The sequence below is a fragment of the Nyctereutes procyonoides genome, unplaced genomic scaffold (genome assembly GCF_905146905.1).
Source record: "Nyctereutes procyonoides isolate TBG_1078 unplaced genomic scaffold, NYPRO_anot_genome, whole genome shotgun sequence".
Taxonomy (NCBI): domain Eukaryota; kingdom Metazoa; phylum Chordata; class Mammalia; order Carnivora; family Canidae; genus Nyctereutes; species Nyctereutes procyonoides.
In genome coordinates this window covers 11,072,659-11,098,679 of record NW_026575021.1, presented here as the reverse complement: position 1 = coordinate 11,098,679, position 26,021 = coordinate 11,072,659, and the positions used below count along the sequence as shown (strand labels likewise).

The 26,021-nt window shown below is 37.5% G+C and overlaps 1 protein-coding gene across 2 annotated transcripts in view; it reads right to left on the bottom strand.

The window, feature by feature from the left end:
* Nucleotides 1–5,497: 5,497 nt before the first annotated feature.
* NFXL1 (nuclear transcription factor, X-box binding like 1) overlaps nucleotides 5,498–26,021 on the bottom strand; it is a 72,376-nt gene continuing 51,852 nt past the window's right edge. For both annotated transcript variants that reach the window (XM_055340774.1, XM_055340764.1), the window contains exons 19-23: nucleotides 22,330–22,399; nucleotides 15,004–15,108; nucleotides 11,027–11,113; nucleotides 9,953–10,006; nucleotides 5,498–7,258 (exon numbers count right to left, since the gene is read on the bottom strand). In XM_055340774.1, the coding sequence (XP_055196749.1) occupies nucleotides 7,085–7,258; nucleotides 9,953–10,006; nucleotides 11,027–11,113; nucleotides 15,004–15,108; nucleotides 22,330–22,399 (490 nt within the window). In that variant the 3' untranslated portion in view covers nucleotides 5,498–7,084. The remainder of the gene's footprint in view (nucleotides 7,259–9,952; nucleotides 10,007–11,026; nucleotides 11,114–15,003; nucleotides 15,109–22,329; nucleotides 22,400–26,021) is intronic.

The following is a 26,021-nucleotide window of genomic DNA, read 5'->3' as shown; positions in this document are numbered from 1 at the left end:
TAAATCCATCGCCCGCTTCTGGTGGAGGCCTCGCTGGGTCACCAGAGTATGCAGCAGGCACCTGCTCCTTGAATGTGATTGCTGGGGGGCGGGAGGGTGTATTTCTTTGTAAAATTAGTGGGGGAAGGAATTAGTATTTTGTTTCTGAAATGCAAAGGTAAAAAGTATTGTATGTGTGTAGTAAAATGGTGGAAACAGATTTTAGGTGTTCTGCAAACATCAGACTTATAATCCAGTATCTGACAGGTTTATCATGATTCACAAACATTAACGCTGATTTTAGGTGTTCCGCAAACATCAGACTTAAAATCCAGACTTAAAATAATTCACAAAAATTAAGCTCTTAGTATCTGAGGCAAGGTTTGCATTCTGCACGGTACCTGCATTAACTTGCATTCACTTGCATGCACTAAGTGGTTGCTCAGAGTTCTAGCAACCACTCTCGGAAGTCAGTGCTCTTAGGATGTTTATTTTAGAGGTAAGAGGATTTAGGGAGCCACAGTAGGCGGCCTGAGGTTATATTGCTAGCGAGGGCTGAGCTGGGATGCCCGGAAAAGCGGTGTAATTTCAGGACTGTGTTCTGAACTAAAATACTGCCCCACGGGACATCATCACCGCAGGGACACCAGCCTGACAATGGAGAGCCTAGGGGGTTCTTCAGTCAGGTCTACCTTGAGCAAATCTGAGCCACAGTTAACTCGGTTTGCAAAAGGAGAGTTGGATTCAGTCCTCAGTGTTTCCACCGACATTCTACAAGCATGAATTTCTTCCACCTCCTTTCTCTTCCACTTTCTGCCCTCTGGTGGAGGTGCTGCTGGAACTGTGAAATTCAAGTAGCTACATCAGTGGATTTGAGATAGCCAGTGTAGACAAGTGTCCCTCTCCCACTTCTCTACTGTATTGTGAGAATTAAAGCTGCTTGCACTGTTGGTGTAAAAAAAGAATTCTTTAAGCTTCCTTCCAGCAAAACAAAAACAAAAACAAAAAAACCCACCAACTAGCTCTAGTTACCAACAGCACCAGAATACGTGAAGTATTGTTAGCACGAGAGTAAACATCTATTTTTATATACTTTGTAACAAAGGTTTATAATGTAAGAAATCACAAAAATATGAGAAGTCTCATAACATATCCAGAGTACTTTATGCACAGTAATCTCCAATGACCTATTTGAATTATTTTTTAAAAAGAATTTGCCACATTTGCTTTTCAGCTTAAAGTGGCAGACATCAGCTAGTTTCTTAAAAACACTTTACAAGAAACATTTCTAGCCCTTTGAAATTTTTATGGTCTAGCATTTCGAGCAGAGATTCAACTAACTAGGTAATTTAAGAGAAAAAAAATACAAACCTTAAAGAGCTTTATGGAAAAAAATCAACTTAAAGGTAGTGAATATACTTCTGGAAAGGAAGATCTTACAGACCAAACTTTGGTTACATATATGTATTACAGACCTGTTTAGTGATTAGTACTACAAATGAAGGCAATTTGAGAACAAGAAAGAAGTATTTTGAAGAAGCAGCCAGCCTCCCAGGAATAATAGGCAAGCAGTGGCTAAGATAGATATGCTACCACACGGCTTATTTAGTTCACTCAACTAATACTAATAATTTAGGATTTGCTAGCCACCAGATGAACAAAATGAGTCCCTGCCCCCGCAGAACTTTCAGTCTAGTGGAATAATAATAAAAAAATGTACACATATATTCGCTATGGAAAGATACTTGAAAATAATGTGGGACTAGCTCTAAGGAATTTAGAATGTAACTTTTTTAGCTGAGATGTAAAGATGCACTTTGTTAAAAAAGCTTTTATTCATGAGAGAGAGAGAGAGACAGGGGCAGAGGGAGAAGCAGGCTCCATGCAGGGAGCCCGATGTGGGACTCGATCCCAGAACCCCGGGATCACATTCTGAGCCAAAGGCAGATGCTCAACCACTGAGCCACCCTGGTGTCCCAAGATGCAGACTTTTAAAAAATATTGAAGAGCAAGAAAGAGGCAAACTAGAAGTTGACCTGTGGCATGGAGGGGAGAGTTTATTTAGTTTAAAAGAAGAAAATAACATACCCGTATCTGCACGCTAAAATATCCTGCATATGTTAAAAGCAGTCCGTGTAGACACTCCATTTGCTGTGTATATTACCAGGACACAAATCCCCTCCTCTGATACACCACTTCATTTGGGAAGTAGTTTAGAAGAACTGGCCCAGAAAAAGTTCTCAGGGAATTTTATTTTTAGCATCCCCACACACGTCGTGCTGTTTCCCCCACCACCCGGGCCCCTTACTGCAATTTGTCCAAATGCCCCCACGTTTGGCCAGCACTTTGCCTGGTCTTCCCAGGGATAGTGCCCTCTCAGTGATAGTGACCACATGAGCAAACACTGGGGGGGTCTCAGTTCACAACAGATTTTCCTCCAGTTTATGAATCAATTTGTAACAGAGGTCTTCAAGTTATGAGGTTGTCGCATGTATCTATTATTATAGCTAAGATGTTCTAGACGCTATGTGCCAATTACTTTACAGGGTGACATCTATTTTTTTTTTTTATTCTTGAGACAAACCTGATTTCCTTTGTTGCAAAATGAATACATAGGCTGTGTGAGAATTTTAAAGATGTAAAGTGCTTTTAAAATAGCTGCAGAAAAAAAAATTAAAAAAATAAAATAGCTGCAGATAGGGACGCCTGGGTGGCTCAGCGGTTGAGCATTTGCCTTTTGCTCAGACTGTGATCTGAGCCTGGGATTGAGCCTCACATTGGGCTCCCTGCAGGAGCCTCTGCCTATGTCTCTGCCTCTCTGTGTCTCTCATGAATAAATAAACTCTTTAAAAAAAAAACGGCCACAGATACATAATAATAGCTAATGTTAATTATCACTATTTTAGAAGAGGAAACTGAGGCTTAACAGAAGTTCAGTAATTGCCTGAGAGATTTCATGACTGGGAAGTGGCGGGACCAGAATTGGAGCCGAGCAATCTGGAACCAGAATGACCTGTTGACCCCCACCTTCTGCAGAATAGTAAGACAGTAATGAAAAATGCCCAAGGAGTTTATAGCCTAGAGTCACTTTATTCATTCATTCAACACTGAGCATTATAGTGGGTAGAACACTGTCCTCCCCTCTATCCCCCAAATGTCATGTCCCTTTGGAACCTGAGAATGTCATCTTCCTCATTTGGAAATGGGGGCTTTGTAGATGTAAGTAGTTAAAGTGAGATTATATACTGGCTTAGGGTGGACCCTAAATAGAGTGTAGTGTCCTTACAGGAGACAGAAAAGACCACAGACACAGAGAAAAAGGTCATGTGGAGATGGAGGCGGGACTGGAGAGATGAGGTCTACAGGGCCAGGACAAGCCACGGACTGATGCTCACACCCGGAAGCCTTTGGCTTGTGAGAGGCATGGGACAGTCTCCAGTCTCTAGAAGGCACCAATCCCACGGTCGCTTTGGTTTTGGACTTCTGGCCTCCTGCACTGTGATAAAATACATTTTTGTTGTTTCAGCCATTCTATTTGCAGTAATTTGCCACGGTAGCCCATGAAAACTGACAGCAGCATCTACTACGTGGCTAGGCATGCCCCAGCCCAGGGCTAAGGCAGTAAACAAAACCGCACTCCTGCCCTCGCGGCCTATGCTCTAGTAGGGAGAGGAGGCGATAAACAGACACATAGGACACTGACCCGTACTGTTTGGTGCTACGAGAAAAAAAATACTGGAAGACGGAGGATGGCCAGGGGATGGTGAAAGGGGACTGGCTCTCTACAGGTGCTTGAACTCCAGTGAATCCGGACTGTGGAGTTCCAGGCTGGAGGGGGTAATTCACAGGAACACACACATACATGCCTCCACATTAACTGAAAAGGAAACTTAGCAACGGGGGAGGCACCACAAATAAGAGACCTAAACTTCCTCAACAGACCAAGATTCTGTAATACATGACAATGGTTCTCCAGGTGGATACCTGGTCTCTTGTCCCTGAAGGGTCTCTGGAGAGCTGAGGGGCTCCCAGCTTCTCCTGCCCCCCTCCCTGCCCCCAAATTCACATCTCTTCTAGGAGGTGCTTCTTCCCTCTGTGCAGCTCACCAACATATGAGTAGACTGGCCCAGGGTCTAATCACTGTCACTCAATACAGGGGACAACTTCTGCAGACCAGAGAGGAGACTCAGATGCCTGACATCGACTCGGGCTCTGGGGCTTAAACACCTGCCTCACCTTCTAACACCCAAGGATGGGCAAATGTGACAGCCGGAGGAGTCACCTTGGTCATCTGAAATAACATGCACTGCCCAAAGGGCTTTAGGTCATCTTGGAACATTACCACAGATATTGATCTGTGTTTAAAATTTTTAACATTCATATAGCCATGAAGTTCAAGCGCCAGACTTCTTTGCAGAAAGCAAAGGTCTGCAATGTTTTGCTTCAGTAAAGTTCCTCTGGCAATTTCAGCAAAGATTATACCAATTTTTTGAGGTTATCTGAATTTAATTTGGGACATGAAGAGCGAAAGTAACTGAAATACAAACACCAGGTGCTGACCAATCCCTAAAAGTTGAAGCTGAAAAACTAGAAACTTCAACATAAACATTCCACAAATTTCAAATAGTAAGCTCATCCAACTCTTTCAATGATGCAAAGTAAGTAGGAGGAAAAGGCCATCACAGACACAGTTTTATCTGTGTGGTTTCCTAGCGGCTATTTGGTAACTTTTCCAGTCCTTCTCTAATTGGTTCAGATTGGAGCAAAAAAGGCCAAAATGTATTGATTTATTTCCCTCAGAATAAATTCGCACATTTAGGCCAAACCGAACTTCCTTTTGAACTGATTTCCCCTATCCTGCTCATTCACTCCTCTTCCCCTCCTCACAGCTGTCTGCTCATTCTGGAGGCCAGCACTCATCCAAGGGCCATGGGGAACTCCGGGCATCACAGCACCTCCAGCCCGGGCTGCCTCCCAACCCAGCTCCCTCCCCTGCCCCCTCCAGTCCTGTCTCCGGGCAGCCAGTCACCTTAACAACAGCTGTTTCCTACTTACAACCTTCCCAGGCTGCCCACTGTGACTGGAATACCACCCCCGCCCCCCAAGTCCTTGCCAAGGTCTCTTGGGCTCAGGGACTGGGGACTTGCTACCCTCCCTCCCTCATGGACTTTTCTCTCAGATCTTCAAATGGAGGTTTTTCCGGCCACAGCTCCAAGGTCCCCGGCCACAGCTCCAAGGTCCCCATCTCAGCGGGGACGCCCCCCAATCTTAAGCAGCTAGTGACCTTTCACCTCCTTTTTCATCACCTCCTGTGCCATTTCATTTTTTAACACACGTGAAAGGTGAAAGAATGCCTGTTTTACTGTGTATCTATTTCCTGTCTGCCCTCTTCCGCTCCTTAGCAGCTCCCCAAGGGAACTACAAAGCACCTATCGCACAGGAAATGTATCTGTTGATTAAATAAATAAACAAACAAACAGGTGTGTGACTTTAGGTAAAATTAATGAGGTAAATAAAAAATGGTAAACAGCTTAATTTATTATTTGTTCAATCAATCTCCTTCCTCTGCTTACTAAATTCCTCCCCACAAATTAGAAAGAAAACCAGCCAGAACAGAAGCCCAACAAACGGATAGGAAACAGGCTTCAGGCTTGTTTATTAGGCCGAGATTCTGAGACACATGAAAATAGCTCCTAGGTAGGTAGACACCTAGTTGTTCATAGTCTTTAATATTCATTTGAGATTGAGGAAATGACTTGCATGTAGCAGCTCTAATTTAGAGCTTCCGAAACATCAACCCAGGTATTCTAACATTGAGAAAGGTAAAAAAGAAACAAAACCTAAAGTCAAAACACAAATACTATTATGAAAGGCATGACTGCCCTTTTGTTTAGGACACCTAGCTAACACTAGATGAACAGAACATTAAAAAAATTTTGCATTAAAGTCAGCAAAGTTTAAAGTCCTCCTTTGTACTTCGGTTTAATACATACTCTTATGCTTTTTAGTATCAATAACTATGTTTTACATCAAGTACTAGAGATTTTTTACAATGATACTAATACCTAGCCTAAAATTATAGGCTCCTGAATATTTTAGATAATATTAATATTCTTTTTTTAATAGTAAATATTCTAGGTTACAAATTTGGTATGAAAAATTTTAATGAAAACATTAATCATACAAAAATTAAATAGCAAAACCATTTAAAATGGCAATTCAAACAGATTTGGCTTACTGATATTTCTCTATCAGCTTGTTTCATAAGAACTGATTATTTCCAGCTGAAATCTACTTATAGGATCATGGTAAGAAGACATGAGAATAACTATATAAAGCTCATAAGCCCTGTGCCCAGCATCTATTGCTCATAAATACCAGTTTTTCTTGTATTATTATTTGGAAAAGACACACGTTTTACAAAACATGCCAAACTTCAGTTAAATGCTTCTTACACAAGAAATAGCCATATGTGGGGAATCTAACCTCTCATTTAAAAAAAAAACAATTATATATTTTCCTCTAAGGACCCACTACCTAAAAATTTATTTTAGTAACTGATAAAAACTTCTCACTAATAAACCAATTTCCGGAATCTAATTATATAGCTTCACGTTACAATTTAAGAGGTCTTTTAGAGGATTTTTTTTTTTTTAAGTACAAAGTTACATGATCAGGAAACATGATCAAGAAAAGTACCTTGTAATAAGTAACCAAAACATTGTGACATATTTCTTTTACTGCATATATGGCTCAGTTTCATCTTAATTTTGCAAAACAAAGTTGGTTTGAAACAGTAAATGAAACAACGATGTTAACACAGATGTTAACACAACGAAGCACATTGAACAACATGTTACCCTGCCACTGGCTATCCCTTATGAGATATTTACAATTTCAGTCATGCTTTTACTATTAAACAATGGTATTTTGCCACTTCTAGTGTGCTAAGATAAAGCTTAACAGTCTGTCCTTCTAACAACAGCTGGAAGAGAATACAGAGATGAATGGGAATATGTATGTTCTACAGAATATACTTCCTAATATTCCAGAGTGAACAACTTATCTAAACGCAATCTGAGGTATATTAACAGATCAATAATTTTTAAGCCACATCATGGGCTATGTACCATGCAAACACTAAAACCACAACTGCACCCGCTGGAAGGAGATAGTATTTGTATTTCTGCCACAATGTTAGCTCAATTGCCACTTCGTCTCTCTTCCTGTTCTTCTTCCGACGACCTTTCAGTCTATTTTCAAAAGCCTCCAGTTCGGCCTAAATCAACAATCAAAACAGCGTCATTTATATTAAATTCATTGTTGAAATGGAGAACAAGATCAAAATACATTAAAAACAGTCAAACTTGAGAACTGACACGCTGACTTGGCATTTTCCACCTCGATGAATATAAAGCAGTTTGCCAAATGTTTTAATAGAAATGGTATATATAATAAATATATTGATTTGCTTTTAAAAAAAAAACTCTCTCCATTTATGGACTGAATTCACCAAATTCAGAGTTTGGGTAAGCAGAAAGGGAAACAGGGAGTAACGAAGATCATTTCAGACTGTAAGGTTGACTTTGACACTATTTATTTATTTATTTTATTTAGTTTTTTTAAAGATTTATTTGAGAGAGTGGATGAGAGGGGGTGGGGGATAAAGGAGCAGAGGGGAGGGAGAAGAGACTTCCCACTGAGCAGGGAGCCCCTACAACTACAGACTAAGGGACTGGATCTCAGGAGCCTAAGATCAGGACCTGAGCAGAAGGTAGACGCTCAACTGACTGAGCCTTCCAGGTGCCCCTGGCACTATTTAAATACAGAAACATCTGATTAAATCAAGGTGCCCTAAATATTTATTCTTCAACATCATTAATCTGTTGGGTTTCTATAATATACAACTTCTAGCAAGTTCCAAGAGATGCCCAGTGAGAGTAAAAAATACCTAAAATTCTAATTTTTTATAATGCTGATAATAAACATTACTAGCTTGTATGAAAGAAATTTAAGTGAATTGGGGAAAAAAACTGCCAGATTACCACATATATTTAAGAATAGAGTAGAAATTCAAGGGAAAAATGCTTCATGTTTTAAATCAAAATGACAATTTTAGAAAGTAGAATTATATAAAAACTGGTTCTAAAAAAGGGTAACTGGATGATACTCATTATAAAATGTGGATTTTTAATCTACTGTTAAGAACTTAATCTTATAAACAATAATATAACATGATACACTATGGTGAACCGTAACTAAAACAGGATAGTCATCAACTAAAATATATATCTAATATCCACGCAAGATTCTATAATTGTTTATTTAACAGAAGGAAATATAAATTAACCCTTGAGCAATGTAGAGGGCCAGGGATGCTGACTCCACACAGAGACAAAAATCCACATAGAACTTTTGACTCCCCAAAAAGTTAACTACCAATAGCCTACTATTGACTGGAAGGTTTACCAGTAACAGTTGATTAACACATATTTTGTATGTTGTATTTGTCATACACTGTATTCTTCCAATAAAGTAAGCTAGAGAAAAGAAAACCATAAGGAAGAGAAAATACACTTATAGGACTGTATTGTAGGTACTGAAAAGAAGTGACATATTAAGTGGATCCTTGCAGTTTAAACTGATTAAACCTGTGTTGTTCAAGAGTCAACTGTACAAACTTCAGTTAACGTATCTATTACTTTGCCTATAAAACACATTTGAAGATGCCCTACTCCTACACTTAACACAGTAGCATTTGTCAATGAACCAAAATGTCAGAATATTCTCAGGTTGTTGTTGAAATGGAGAAGATCAAAATACATCAAACAGCCAAACTTGAGAACTGACCCAGTAAAATAACTGATGCTTTAATAATGACCCATAGTCATCATTTACAGTTTAAATTATGTTCTATACACACTATTTAAAAGGTCAGTGAATAGGAAATATATTTAAGATTTCCAATTAAATGGTTTATAGAAAGGGGAAATAGGTTCACCCTGAACGATTCCTAGTAAGTTAACCTCCCCAGGATTCCTGTCAATTCATGTTCTAGTGTAATAGCTCTGATAACTCATTTTGAAATGTTAGGCAAATCAACTTTATAGAACCATATAATATCAGAGGTCATTTCTGCCCACCTTTTTGCTACCTAAATTATTTCTAAAGTCTTCCACTGTAGTCAAATTTTAATTTCCTCATTCAAAAGGTGGCAGTTTGCACATAATATACCCTTATACCCTTTCTGTTAAGCATAAGCATCTCAAAATGCAACATGACAAATAATTATATGTCACTATTAGAAAGTCAAACCACTCTTTGGAGTATATAATCAATATGGTATTTTAAGCAAACAAGATACCAGGAATGTAGCTGTTATCTGCTATACAGCAAAGTACAGATAATAACCCTGCATTTAGGAATTTAGAGGGGAAATAAGGCAATGAATTGTGAAAGCAAGTGACTGGTCAGTAAACAACACTCATTTTTATACTTAACTCTGTCATCTACAACTCAGCAAAACAGAACTCAGAATACTTTGAGGTGAGTGATGACATAAGCTCCTGGCAAGGAAGTAAATTTGGGAATATACAAAATATCTGAGAATATACAAGATTTGTGCCTCTTCAGAGGTTCAGTATACTTGCCCTGAAGTGAATGAGTAGAATTTTTGTTTTGTAGGACCATATTATTTTCAGTCTAGAGAACAGTTGACCAGCTCCTGGTTTGTATGTGGGAATACACCATGTGTTTGCATAAAAACTAACAATGAGGGCAGCTTGGGTGGCTCAGCAGTTTAGCACCTCGGGTCATGATCCTGGAGTCCCAGAATCGAGTCCCATGTTGGGCTCCCCGCAGGCAGCCTGCTTCTCCCTCTGCCTGTGTCTCTGCCTCTCTCTCTCTCTCTCATGAATAAATAAAATTTTAAAAAAATACAAAGAGACATAAATCTAGGTATTTTTTTAGTTACCTGTTGTCTTCGTTTTTCCTCTTCAAGAGCAGCTTTGGCTTCTGCTTCTTTTATCTGTTTATAGACATTTAAAAATAAATTAACATTGTAATCATCAAATTTTATGTAGAATTTTAACATCTTCCACTCAGGATCCACTAACCCGTAACAACTTTCGGTAACTTTATATTGGAAATTAGAGACATGTAAATGTTATATTGAGAAGCGTTACCAAGGTTCTAATAGATTGTGCGGTGAGGGGAGGGTCAGTATTATACTGTATATAAACATACATACAGCTTAACAACTCTAATAGATATTAGATCACAATTCGAGGAGTTACAAAACTGTAAAATGAAATATTGTTAAAACTGTATTTTTTCTCTTGAGATACCATACTAAGTCTCTAATGAATTATTAAATAAACTACTCTTGTTCTAGAGTTGAAATGGACCATTTTCCATAAATGCCCTCTTGGGAAGGGAATCCTGTGTGTCAAGCAACATCAAGAGTTTATTCACTGGACTGATGGCGGGAAATAGTGACACTAGAGGTAACGCAAACAACAAAGAATTCCAAAACCTTATTTTGTATTATTTTAACCTAACTTTCAGGAGGCTTATAGTAACATAAAGGTGAAAACTATGTTCTGGAACACACATGCTACTGCTACTGAGGAGAGAAAAAAAATCTAGTACATACTAAAGAGTACACCTGGGAATCTTAAATAGGCCTATAAAACTAGGCTTTATTACAAAAGCAAAAAAGGTAAGCTTTTGAATTGTTTGTAATAAGCACATAAAGTAATGTACAAAATAAACAGGAAAAGGTCATTAATTAGCACGTTAAAAATGATGTTTGGGGCACCTGGGTGGCTCAGTAGGTTAAGCATCTGACTCTTGATTTTGGCTCAAATCATGTTCTCAAGGTCATGGGATGGAGCCCTGGGTCAGGCTCTGTGCTCAGTGGGAAGTCTGCTTGCGATTCTCTCTCTCTCCATCTGCCCCTCCCCCTGCCAACCCTGTGTGGCTCATTTGCACTCTCTCTAAAATAAATAAATCTTTTTTTAAAAAATTACATTTAACATGATATTACCTCAGATGCTTTCCGCTTCATTTCCTTGCATGTTGTGTCACATTCTATTGAAATCTGATTTTCACGTACTTTGTTGCATTGCAATTCCTACAAATAACATTTTTTTTTAAATTTTGATTTTAAAAGATTTCTCCCTCAAAGTCCTAACTCTATGCTATGAAGAAAGCAAAGTATCTCTGATAGCTTAAGGTTATACATATTATTTAAAAGCCATGTTCATGAATATTTAATGATGATACGGTTACAAGCATTAAATATCTTGATTCTAAGTGATCATTCCTTTATTTCCTCCTAACTAGAAAAAAGTGAATACCATAAAATTCAAAGCATCTATTTAGTAATTATTTACTGAGAGCCACTATCAACTTAGCTTCAATTTCCTTTTCATTATTTTTGTGCTATGAAAAAATGCTCCAGGGTAGTGCCAACCAATGCAGCTTTCTGAGACAATAAAAATGTTCTACATCTGTGCTATCCAATGAAGTAACACTAAATACATATGGCTACTGAAAACTCAAAATGTGGCCAGCAAAATCAAGGAACTGATGGTTACTACTATTTGATGTTGATTCATTAAAATTCAAATTTAAATAGCCATAAGGGTGCCAACAGGTACATGCAAATGTGTTCATCATTACTCACCAGAAAAATGCAAATCTAAACCACAATGACATAATCAACCCACAACTGTTAGAATAACTACAATTGAAAAGCCAACAGATAACAAGTGTTGATAAGACTACATGAAAAAAAAAAAAAGAAAGAAACCTTGTACAGTGTTGGTGGAAATGTAAATTGGTATTGCCAGTAAGACAAACAGTACAGAGTCGTCTTTAAAAAAAAACTTCAAATAGATCTAGTATAGATTCTAGCAGTCTTACTTCCAGATATATATCCAGGAAATGAAGAGAGTAACTAAAAGATACATGTGCTCCATTGTTCATTGCATCATCATTCACAATAGCCAAGATATGGAAACAAGTATGTATCCATCAATGGATAAAGAGATGAAGAAAATGCGATCTGCCCACCTATCTACCTATAATGGAATATTATTCGGCCATAAAAAAGAAGTCCTGTCATTTAGAGAACATGGATGAATATGGAGACAATCAGGCTAAGTAAAATAAATCAGATACAGACAAATATTGTATGATCATACTAATGTGTGGAATCTAAAAAATTAGAACTTAGAAAAGCTGAGAAGGGATTGGAGATTGCCAGGGGCTAGAGCTACATGAAATGTGGAGAAGTTGGTCACTAGGTACAATTTTCATTGATAAGGTAAGTATGTTTTGTGGAATCTAATAATATATAGCATGCATGACATAGTTAATAATACTGTATTACATACTTTAAATTTGCTGAGAGTAGAATGTGCTCTCACCACAAAGAAGTGGTAACCATTAGGTAAATGTTACCTTGATTACTGTAATCATTTCACAGTGTGTATGTATAGACAATCACCATGTGCGCATCTTAAATATATACAATTTTTGTCAATTGTGCATCAGTAAAGCTAAAAACTATTCAAATAAATAAACAGCCATATGTGGTTAATGGCTACAAACTCATGCAGTTCGCAGAATTTTCTGGAGAGCTACAAATTTTCCTCTCAACCATTTAATCTTTTTTTTTTAAGTTTTAAAATTTTGAAAATTGGTCTAAAGCTTATGTTTGCACTTCAATGCCTAAGGAGGCATTTATTGAAACAATAAAAAACTAACCTACTCTTTTCTTGATTATGTGACATCAATCCTATAATCAATTTGTGAACTACTCATAAAATAAGTGAGCCTTATATTAAAGTCCTAGAATTTGCTTTTGTAGATGTTTTATCTACCTTTTCTTGCTGCCAGATACTACTTTTGCTTTATTTGTATCAATTTCTCCTTTCTTACTATACTCTCAGATACTAATTTTTTTAGTTCAAATTTACCAAAGTTAAGATATGAGATCATCAAATCCTACGAACAAAATACATATAATTTAGTGAAAACACTTTATAGCATGGAATTTTATTACTTAGTTTTTTCCCCCCTTAAGTTCTTCATTTTGGGTTGAGGTTGTGATAAACAGTCTTCTAAGGATAGTCCAAAGGAAAAATAACAAATACAAACTTGAAAGACAAAAATAAATATTGCATTTGCAGATGTTAAGTCTGTCAAGCCTGGAGAGGGATCCTACCCTACCTTTCCTCATTCAAAGGGTACTTACAGAGCACCTATTACATGCCAAGCGCTGTGTTAGAGACAGGGGACACAATAAGAAAAATAATGTAAAAATATGGTAAGTAGCGAACTAATATTAATAGCAGCTGTTATTTATTAAACATAATAATCACTGTGCTAAATGCTATATAAGCATTACCTCTTTCATTCCTTTCAATAAATCTATGTATAAACTCTATTTTCCTGATGAGAAAACAAGGTTACAGACATCCCTAGAATCACAAAGCTTTTAGTCATGAGCCTAGAATAAAGAAAACCAAGGAGAAACAGCATCCAAGTCTTCCCAAGGGAGTCAGGGGAAGGAAGAGGTTCCAAACAAGGAAATACTTGCACTGAATACTAGCAGGATTGTAGTAAACAGAGCAGGGAAAAAAACTTTGCATTTTACAGAAAAGAAAGAATGTCTCTATCACCACGGATTAAACGAAGTATAACATATACATTAGGGCATGTAAGTAACAGATTCCCGGAGAAAACCACTAGAGGATGGGAGTGGAGACAAGCAGGCAAAGAAAGGTACCACCGCAGATTCCCTGGAATGTCAACTCTATATATGCATACACATTTCTTTTAAATGCATATTTTTTCCCATAAGTGAGGAAGAACCATTGAAGGACTTAGATTGGGAAGTATTATGCTCGGAGGCAAGGAAATCTGTTCTGAAGCTGTTATCGGAGTCCAAGAATGAGCTGTGGCCAAAGTTCTCTAGCAGGTGGAGAACTGTGCTTGGACAGTAACATGAAATGAGAGAAAACCTGAAAGACAGCCGGATCACAAGCATTGATAAGCATTGACTAAACATTGATTTTCATATACTGATGGTCCAACTTAAATATCTAAAACCTAGGGATTCAACTCCAGAGGAGGTAAGGCCTATACATTTAAATTCAGAAGTTACATACCCCAGGAAGTAATAATAGGAGCTGTGAAAATGAATGAAAAGCAAAGATCCTCAAGAAAAGCAAAAGCCTCTCAATAAATACTTGTTGGATGGATGAATACAAGAATGAATTCAAAGAAAAGAAAAGATGAGCTTTAGGGGATGACTGTTAAGAACATGAAGAAAAAAGGGAGTTACAATTTAACAAAGATAGCAAAAACCAGAGGTCAACAGTGTGAACAGGGAAGCCAAGGGAAAGGACTGAAAACAAGACCACGCAGCTACCGACACTGGAGATCAGTGAGACTCTTCCCTCGTAAGCTTAGCTTAGCTCAACAGTGTCCACTTTGTGTCCATCGAGCTTTCTAAATCGTTAGTTTTCCCTTTAATAAACTTCTGTTACCACAATTTTATCTTAAAATGAATTTTCTCCAAATTGGTTATTTTATAAGGCTATGCATGTGAAATCTAAGACTATGTTTTCACAACTGGATCCTGATGGCAAAAAGTGTTGCATAAACATGAGCAACAAAGGTTAATTCCAGACCATTTCTTAAAACTACGAAACTCACTTTATTACTCACATTGTGTTCCTTGTACAAAGACCTCAAATCTAGAGCATATTGATTCTATCCAAAAAAAGGGCATTGAACTTAAAGTTCTTTTATGAATAAATTACAGAAAACTAAATTGTCAAACAAAACTGATTTTTAAAATAAGTATTTACAGATAGATGGGCTAACAAAATGATTCTAAAAAATAAGACCTTAAAATCAAAAGGCAAAAAGCCAAAGAGCTACCAAAACACAGAGCAGAAAAAAATTTTTTTACATAAAACAGTATTTTCAATAACTTAAAATATTTACCTTTTTAATTCTTTTACAAGGACATCTAAGTTTTACCTTCTGGTTGCAATTAAAGGGACATTCACCAGGATGACACATTTCTTTGCATCTGTGACCACAAGGAAGCTAAAATAAAACCAAAATAAGGCAATTACATATTTACATTCTAGTCAGACTCTGCAAACTCCCCTTCCTCCAACAACCATTTTAAGAGAGAGTCTATTACGACGGGGTTAATCAACCCTGGATACTCATCTAATTTTTCAACTTCGTTCCTTTAGATATAAATTATTTTAATTACGCAGAAGTGTTCAATACTCTCCCCAGTTCCACTCCAAGAATGTATCTTACATCGATCGTTATTATGGCTAGTTACAGCCACGTGACTACATTCTGGCTAACGGAATGTAAGCATACGTATTTTGGTGCCTTGATGCATTTCAAGAGCACACATCCATGTTCTTCCCTTCCCAATGTGCTTTACACGATGACATTTAGAGCAATAATGGAAACCACATATCAAAGAGAAGCGGAGCTGCCTAGCATACTTGGGTTCCTGGATGAATACATGGAGCCCAGTGCCAATGCCTCTACCGTCCCTGTAGGGTTATATGAGAAAGAAAGAAACCTTCCTTGTCCCCAAGGCACTGTACTGTAATACAACTGCTTAGCCTTTTACTCTAAATCACTTCTCTTTGCCACTATATATCAAAACACATAGGCACCCAACCAACTCAGGAATTGCCATGATGTCTATGTGCTCCTTCTCTTTATTTACTATCTTCTTATCCCAGTCAAGCTTTCAGATGAAACATTCTAACCTCCTTTGTATTCAAATCTTATCCAAACTTCAAGAAACGGCTTAAATCACCACAGAAGCATGATAGGAGTTTGCCTATACTTGAACAAATAATAGTAATTATATAAGAAATCTATTTCTAAACTATTGTGACATTGTTTGTGTTGTCTTAAACTTAAAAAAAATATTTAGACACTTCACAAATGTCTGTCTCTCCGAGCAGACTGTGCATAAAAGACACTGCTGTTTAGTGGTTAAATTCCAAAGTCAGGCTGCCTGGAACTGAAGCCCAGCTTCCCTGTTTACCAACTGTGAAACCATGGGCAAGCCCCCTAATTTTTCTGTGCCTCACATTTAAAACTGGGAAGAATGACAGGATTTTGTAAAGCTGTCATGAGGATTAATTGTGCTCAAGTTAGCTATTAAAATAAAAAGTATTATTATTATTGTTGTTGTTAGTTGAGGGCAATGGTCTTCTGTGGTCTTTGTGCCTCTTATACTCATTAACAAAGACATTTTACAAATAGTGGACACCTTAATACACATCTGAGTTTCTCCAACTTCTGATCTTTATGATTCACCAGACTAATCCCTCCATGCTATTTACTCACTTTTAAAAATTCACCAGTTTTTTTTTCCATTGCCTTTAGTGTCACTCTAATGAACAACAAGCTTGCTTGTTCTTTCATTTTCTAGCTGAGACATCCATACAAAACTGAATTTGGCTCAGTCACACTACATCTTCATCCATCCCATCACAGGGCTGTGTTCCTCAAATGAGCTCCACACGAGCATCCCTGGACCATTTCAGTTTTGTCTCTCTCTACACCTAACTGTAGGCACTGAACATTGCTCGATGAGATCAATATTTATTCACTGTCAAGTACCTCCTCACAGGGGTAAAGTCTTTGTCTCCTCAACTTCATTCCCACCTTCATTCCTGCCAGTGCCTCTAGTCTAACTTCACAAAGAAGACAAACGTTTGGCATCAGCGGACCACCTAGCCTCTCTTCTTCTCAAAACATATCTCTGTAGCCTCTTGTTCGTGCTTCAGTCTATGAGGTAATTACATCGGTCATCTTTCTCTACAAGAATCTAAGCACTCTAACTTTCAATCAATAATTCTAAAGGGGAAAGTGAATAGGGAAGCCTGTCAGAATCAGTAAAGATCTCTCTGAAATTACACAGAATCATGCTATTGTGTTTTTTCAATATGTTGGGGGTTGATGAAAAGCTAAAAACCACCGGTCTGGATGTTAAATCTTTCTGTCTCCTCAAAGACCACATGGTCACTTCACAATTTCACTACCATCTTGAAAGTCTCTCATCTCCTTTAAGTCTTCTGCCTTCAAAATGAATCTCTTTTCTCTAAATACTGTATTTGATCCTGTTCCCAAAAGTCATAACTTGGGATGGCTACCTGGCTCATCACAATTCTCCCATGGCCATGACTATGCTATCCATTCCAGTTTCCTGTCTGTTGCTGCCTATGCTAAGGGAGCCCCTTGATGTAGGGGGGGCCAATCGGATTTTCTCTCCTGGTAATCTGAAAACTAAAAAACGAAAAGGTGGTATTTTCAACAGTCATCTCACTACAGAGCCCCCAAGCTCCTGCTGGGAAACCCCCGCGGGCTGCCCAGATCCTGCCCTTCCCGAAGTTTGCTATACAGCATTTCCTTCAGGATCTATAAACTGGTCCCCAATAGCCTCCAAATATACCTTTGGTTGTGGTAAGTTAACCAAACTGATAACTATAGCTTGCAAGAAAAAATGAAGCTCATCCAGAAGTCCACTGTGCTGGTATCCAATATATGTCCCACAGACAAAAGTAATGCCGTTAACCCTGAAAAAGTATTTAAAATCACTAATAATCAGGAAAATTTCAATTAAAATCACAAGATGCCACAAGACTGGCAAAAATTTAAAACTCTGACAATACCAAGTGCTGACAAGGATATGTCACAACAGAAACTTTAAAATACTGGTGGTTGGGATCCCTGGGTGGCGCAGCGGTTTAGCGCCTGCCTTTGGCCCAGGGCGTGATCCTGGAGACCCGGGATCGAATCCCACGTCGGGCTCCCGGTGCATGGAGCCTGCTTCTCCCTCTGCCTATGTCTCTGCCTCTCTCTCTCTCTCTCTCTCTGTGACTATCATAAAAAAAAAAAATAAATTAAAAAAAAAATAAAATACTGGTGGTAAATTAGAAAATTTACTGGTAATAAATAATGCAACTATTTTGGAAACCAATATGACATCAAGTTGAAATTATACACTCCCTATGACCAACTGGAGTGTATAATTGGCACTCCCTTAGCACTACAATATGCCTAGATAGATCTGTACACACATATATTAAAAGGCACAAACAAGAATGTTCATAGCAAGGGCAGCCCGGGTGGCTCAGTGGTTTAGCGCTGCCTTCAGCCCAGGGCGTGATCCTGGAGAACCGGGATCGAGTCCCACGTCGGGCTCCTGCATGGAGCCTGCTTCTCCCTCTGCCTGTGTGTCTCTGACGCCCACTTCTCTCTCTCTCTCTCTGTCTGTCTCTCATGAATAAATAAAATCTTAAAAAAAAAAAAAGAATATTCATAGCAGTATTTTGGAATTGGAAACAAACACAAATTGGAAACTCAAATATCTACCCACAGTAAAGCAAACACAATGAGCCATAGTATACTCATACAATGGGAAAAAGACTACAGCCACGTGCAATAAACATGACAAACATAACACAGAGCAATAGAGTTCATAGTTTTGAACTTCTAATATAAAATTAAGCAAACAATATTGTTTCCAGATATACATATAGGTAGTAAAACTATAAATAAAAGAAATGAAAGGATTACTATAAAAGGCAGATGGAAGTAACATACAGGATAGAAGGGAGAATCCATAACCAGACAGGGACTTTGCAGACTTCTGAGATGCAGCAATACTCTATTTTTTGACCTGGATGGAGTTATATGGTGTTGGCTTTTTAACTATTTGTTAAAACTGTCCATATATGTTATGTACTTTTGAGTAGGTAGTAATATCAATGTTTAAAAAACAAGATGTGCGAGTATCTGTGATCTCAAAAGCCAGCTTATATTCTGAAAGAGCTGAAAAGCAGCTCCAAAGGAAGCTGATTACTGGAGGGTATTATGCTGAGTGAAGTAAGTCAATCGGAGAAGGACAAACAGTGTATGTTCTCATTCATTTGGGGAATATGAAGAATAGTGAAAGGGAATATAAGGGAAGGGAGAAGAAATGTGTGGGAAATATCAGAAAGGGAGACAGAACATAAAGACTCCTAACTCTGGGAAACGAACTAGGGGTGGTGGAAGGGGAGGAGGGCGGGGGGTGGGGGTGAATGGGTGATGGGCACTGAGGGGACACTTGACGGGATGAGCACTGGGTGTTATTCTGTATGTTGGTAAATTGAACACCAATAAAAATTATTTAAAAAAAAAAAAAGCATTATAGGGCAGCCTGGGTGGCTCAGTGGTTTAGTGCCGCTTTTGGCCCGGGGCCTGATCCTGGAGACCCAGGATTGAGTTGCATGTCAGGCTCCCTGCATGGAGCCTGCTTCTCCCTCTGCCTGTGTCTCTGCCTCTCTCTCTCTGTGTCTCTCGTGAATAAATAAAATCTTTATAAAAAAAAAGCATTACATACTATGATTGTATCTTCATTACAGACGTCACACCAAAAAATAGAGGTTTTTCTAAAATATCCAACCTTGATATTAATTTAAAGACGAGATGTCCCACTCTTTCCACTCAATGTGGGATGGTTTTCTTCTACTCTACTCAGCCCTTAATATCTTTCTAACACTCGCATATGTCATTTCAAATACCTTACCAATAACCAATACAGTCTAGTCTAGATGTTCCATTTTAATACCAACAATTTAAAAAGCTCTTTAAAAATAATCAAAGAAAGCTTGCAAAACAATACTGTTTTATGGATAAATACCCATATCATCATCACCATAGCTAGCACATATATGGCACTTACCATATACTGTTAACTCATTAATACTCAACACTCAGAAGCAAGTGGCATTATTGCCCCCATTTTATATACAAACAATTTGAGTTAAGAGACATTAAATAATTTGCTCAAGTAAAAAGTAGAAAAACTTCACAGTGATGATAAAACCAAATTCAGAAATAATTTTTAAAAGTAGAATTGTATATGTGGGGCGCAGTTCTTCATGGTATCTTTATATTTTCTTTTAGTTAAATTCAAACCACTCAGAAGATATAGAGTGGAGTAGCTCAGAGAAGCAGTGGAGCTAGGAGGATGCCAATACCATTCCCACAGTTCAGTTTCATTCACATTCAATAAACATTTACCAACTGCCTAATGTGTACAAAACAGGGAACAAAGAACTGGATACAGGGACAAATATGACATAGTCCCTATCCCCAAGAAATCTATAGTATAGGGAACGGGAGGAGAAAGTAAACAAGAATTTGTCAGTACATCAGAATTTATCATAATCCCATACTTTAATTCCAAGTATAAGATATCTACTGCAGATTCAAAGTAACAGAGTTCTTGGTTGATCCTAAGTATGACTTGATTCTACGGCTTAGTATCAAACTGTGATGCAGGACCAACAATATCACTGTTATATATAAGCTTATTAGAAACGTGCATTCTTGGGCAGCCCCGGTGGCTCAGCGGTTTAGCACCGCCTTCAGCCTGGGGTGGGATCCTGGAGACCCAGGATCCGGTCCCATATTGGGCTCCCTGCATGGAGCCTGCTTCTCCCTCTGCCTGTGTCTCTGCCTCTCTCTCTCTCTCTCTCTCTCTCTCTCTCTCTCTCTCTCTCTCCCCATGTCTCTCATGCATAAATAAATCCTTAAAAAAAGAAAAAAAAAAGAAATGTGCATTCTTAAGCCCCTACTTCAGGCCCTCAAAGTCAGAAACTCTGGGGCAGAGCCTGTTAATCTGTTTTAAGAAGCCCTTGAACTGATTGAGAAGTACTGTTGTAGCCAATGTCCGGAGGCCATAAACCAGAATAAGTTCTATGAGACACATGGATACTCACCTGTCCACTCTTAGACTGTTTCAAACTATAACAGCTACTTGGATCATTCGCCAACTAGGGCTATATTTTTCAAGAGAGCCCAAGGAGATTCTAGCAATATTAGGGGCTCGAGAATGGCCTAGAATCCAAAAATCACGAGCATGGAAAACAAATTTTTAAATAAACAGTGATTGCTCATCTAGTCCCACCAAATGTTGTACCATTATCACAACTCAATCACAGCCACCAAGGAAATGCTAAACTACAAATTAGCAATCCCTAATTTTACTTTTGTTATTTCTAACCACAATCTCATATCAAGTTAATGGATCAGATTAAAAATAAAGCATTCTCAACCACTTATTACCTGGAATCTGAATCTGGACAGAAGAAAATTTATTTTAACAAGGAAAAAGTCAGGATTTGAAGAAATCCGAAAATTAAATTTGAAATATCCTAATACCCTTAGTTTCACTTACATAACAAAGACAGGGTTATTAAAACAATCATTTATTGCTGGAAATGGTCTCCCTTCTTATAATCTTACTTAACTTTTAATATACCCAAGTTCAATTTCCAAAAGTTCTTAAACAGGAATCCAAAAAGGCATCCAAAGTTTTAGTTAAAAGGAAATATTGTTAGCAAAAAGGCATATCATGCATTAATTTCTGTTTTTAATCAAAGAGAATGACTACTCTATTTAAGGCATTGTCATCTCTCCTGACTCTAAAGAGGATAAGAAAACAGATAAGTGCATAAAGACAAAGAATTAGAATAAAAGTGTACTATTAGTACAACTGTAAGTCAAAAGAATTCCTTTATAAATGTCCAACCAAATCAAATAACTCACTACCTCCAACAACAAAAGAGGGAACACTCTGACTTTTAAACTGACCAACTACAGAGGGACCACTTTGGTTTCTCAAATTATCAAGATAAATCACTGGTTTTTACCTTTATACTATGAGCAATTTTTCCTGCACTGTTTTCATACTTTCAGTATGAATACAATGCATATACAAGCATCAGAATCTTTAAAAATAAAACTGCCTATATAAGTGCTTTATATTAATCAATTCAAGATAATAATGAACTTTAAAGTTCAGACACATACACACACACACACACAACCATCTGCTTTTTAAATAACCTACTATGGATCTACTGTTTAACTGCCTATGATCCACACTCACAGTTCTCCATCTATTTACATTTGAAGGGGTTGGGAGGGGAGTAAACATTAGGTCAATACTTTATCATATAAAGTATATAAGCTATCTTTAAATTGCTTTTAAAAAATCTTCAAAGGATTATTCCTAGTTCTAATACCCCAAAATTTCAGAAAGAGTGATGTGCATCCACAGTTAGTATGTATTACATTTTTACAGACATCAATCACATTTTCCTTTCTGGACCCACATTTCTAGCAGGCTCAGAAAAGACCTGAAATAAGATGACCAACAAGAAAAGAGAAAATCCAAGAGGAACAATGCCCAAGAAATACAAGTTAAAAGATTCTATTAAAGCTTACCTCTTTAGGACACTGATTTTTGCAACAACTAAGGAGGTTCTTTTCATTTTCATCAGCTGTGGTTATTTTTCTAAAAATAAGAGGAAGTTCTGATGACATTCAAACCAACGTCCATTTTATAGTGCAATTTCTAGAAAAATAATTCACAATTTCAAACATATCCATTAAGCTATTCATTTCTTTTTGAAAAAGATTTTAATTGTGTATCATCTGTAACAATTGTCCTCAAATTATTTACCTTCTGATAACTGAAACCTTCCAGCCCTTCATCTATTATCAACACATCAAATACCAAAAGAGTAATCAGTGCAAAAAGAAAGTATATAACACACACAAAATATCATCTGTGCCTGGCCTTTTCTTTAATAGTTCTGCTATTACTGGGCACCTCAGTGGCTCAGTCCCTTAAGCATCTGACTCTTGATTTTGCCTCAGGTCATGATCTCTGGGTAAGGGAATCACACATCACTCCACACTCACCCTGGAGTCTGCTTGAAATTCTCTCTCCCTCTGCCCCTTCCCCTGCTTGTGCTTGCACACTCAAATAAATGGGTAAAATCTTTAAAAAAAAAAAAGATTTTATTTACTTATTCACGAGAGACAGAGACACAGGCAGAGGGAGAAGCAGGCTTCATGCAAGGAGCCTGACATGGGATTTGATCCCGAGTCTCCAGGATCAGGCCCTGGGCTGAAGGCAGTGCTAAACCACTGAGCCACCCAGGCTGCCCCTGGGTAAAATCTTTTTTAAAAAAGTTGCTATTACCTTTCCTTGTAGAGCAATCATTATTCATAGCTATCACCTTCTAAAGCTTCTACATAAAGGATTAAAAACTAATGGCTCAAAACAAAACAAAACAAAACCTAATTGCTCAATATATTACTTAAAAACACTGAGAAAATGCTTAAGTTTTTACTTAAATTCTCATTAGTTACATAAATTGTAGTATCAGTTTCAGGTGTATAATCAGTTTCAGGTGATTCAACACTTTCATACCATACTCTGTGCTCATCTCAAGTGCCCTCCTTAATCCTCATCACCTATATCACCCATCCCCCCCACAAACAGCCCCCCTGGTGACCATCAGTTTGCTCTCTGTAGTTAAGAATCTCTTCTTGGTTTACCTCTCCCTTTTTTTCCCTAGGCTTGTTTGTTTTGTTTCTTAAAGAACAACAACAACAAAAACTACTTCAAATTGAAGAATTTAGTAAGCTTATTTTCGGAAAGCTTCTTAAGCTGCTTTTGTAAGCTATCTACTAATGTTAGAAACTGACTCCCTTTATATTTGATCATTTTAGATCAATCTGTGTGCTTTTATATTTGGCTTGATGGGTAATTCAGGAAAAGTCACAAACACTAAAGAATAAAACTTTCTCGTAGATAGTTGAATATAACCACAATAGACACGGCATAATAATAACTAGTGACACTCTTAGAATCCCTATCACATATAGGTTACTTTTCTCTTCCCATCACCTTTCTTCTCCTTTTGATTCTTTTCCTGCTTTTCTTATTTCCTTTTATTAGACATAATTGCCAAAATATACAAGTTTAGTCTAATTAATATCAAAACTATTATCTTAAGTATACATATAAGTTAGCATAAATGTACTCAAGGTAACACATGCAATTTTCTCAGCAAAAGTTTAAATATCGCAAACTCTTTATACTGGCTCTACTAAAAGCTGTATACTTTCATTCTGACAAGGCGCTCACCTCTGAATTTAAGACTTAGTATCATTTTGTTCCTATCACTTTATAATTAGGTAAACTAATTTTCAACACCTGTATCTTTTATATCTAATTTCTACAGAAGAAATTACATGAAGCAGAAAAGGACTAAAAAAAAAAAGATAACATGAAATAATTCACTGAATTGAAAGTAAATGAAATTATCATAATGAATACTGAGCCTTGAAGAAGTCTCTATAAAAACATACACCTCATGTTTGGAGGTGCTTTTAAAAACAGATTTATTAAGGTTTAATGCAGAACACAATAATGTACATGTTTAAAATGTGGTAAGGGGCAGCCCCAGTGGCTCAGTGGTTTAGCACCGCCTGCAGCCCGGGGTGTGATCCCAGAGACCCTGGATTGAGTCCCATGTCAGGCTCCCTGTATGGAGCCTGCTCCTCCCTCTGCCTGTGTCTCTGCCTCTCTCTCCTCTCCATGTATTCTCATGAATAAATAAATAAAATCTAAAAAAAAAAACAAAAAAAACAAAATGTGGTAAGGCTTGACATAGGTTTACTCCCATGAAACCATCACCACAATCAAGATCATGGACATTACCCATCACTCTCAAAAGTTTCCTGTGTCCCTTAGGAATCTCTTTATACTGCCCATCACCTGACAGGCAACCACTGATAATGTGTAGATATACATACTTCTTGTATAGATTAGCTTCCATTTTCAAGAATTTTACATAACCAAATCATAGAGCATGAGTCTTTTTTGCTCAGCTTCTTTCATTTACCTTGAGATTTCACATTTTGAGGTTCATTCATGACATTGTAAATAACAATAGTTTATTTTTACTGCTTTATTTATTCTAATGTATAGAAATCTACCATTTGCTTATTCACCTGTTGCTGGACATTTGGATTGTTTCCAGTTTTAGGTTATTACATATAAAATATTATGAACATTCAAGTACATAATCTTTGTAGGGACATACATTTCATTTCTCTTGGTTAAGTACCTAGGAATAGAATGGTTGTATCATATGGCAGGCAGATGTTTAACTTTTTAAGAAACTATCAAACCTTTCCCCAAAGTGTATCATTTTACATTCTTATTAGCAGTGTATGAGTTCCAATACTTCCATATCCTCTCCAACACTTAATACTGTCAGTCTTTTGTCTTTTTAATTTTAGCCATGCTAACAGGTACGGAGTTGTAGGTCATTGTGATTTTTTAAAGTTTTTAAATTCCAATTAGTTAACATACAGTGTAATACTAGTTTCAAGTGTACAATATAGTAATTCGACACTTCCATACAACACATGGAAGTGCTCATCACCACAAGTGCCGTCCTTAAACCCCATCACCTATTTCACCCATCCCCCCACCCACGACCCTTTAGTAACCATCAGTTTGTTCTCTATAGTTAAGAGTCTGTTTCTTGGTTTACTATTTGCTCTTTTCCCCCTCCTTTGGTTGTTTTGTATCTTAAATTCCACATATAAATGAAATCCATGGTATTTGTCATTCTTGGACTTATTTCACTTTGCATAACACTCTCTACCCTCCATCCATGTCATTGCAAATGATAAGAATTCTTTCTTTTTTGTGGTTAGTAATATTCCATTCTCTATATATACACACACACCCCACATCTTCTTCATCCATTCATCAGCTGATGGACATTTGGGCTGATTCCATAATCTGGCTATTGTAGATAATGCTGCTGTAAACATCAGGGTGCATGTATGCCTTCAAATTAGTATTGTTGTGTTCCTTGGGTAAATACCTAGTAGTGCAATTGCTGGATTTTAGGGTAGTTCTATCTTTAGTGTTTTGAGTAACCTCCACACTGTTTACCACAGTGGCTGCACCAGCCTGCATTCCCACCAACAGTGCAGAAGGGTTCCCCTTTTTCTTTTTTTTTTTAATAATATATTTTTTATTGGTGTTCAATTTGCCAACATACAGAATAACACCCAGTGCTCATCCCGTCAAGTGCCCCCCTCAG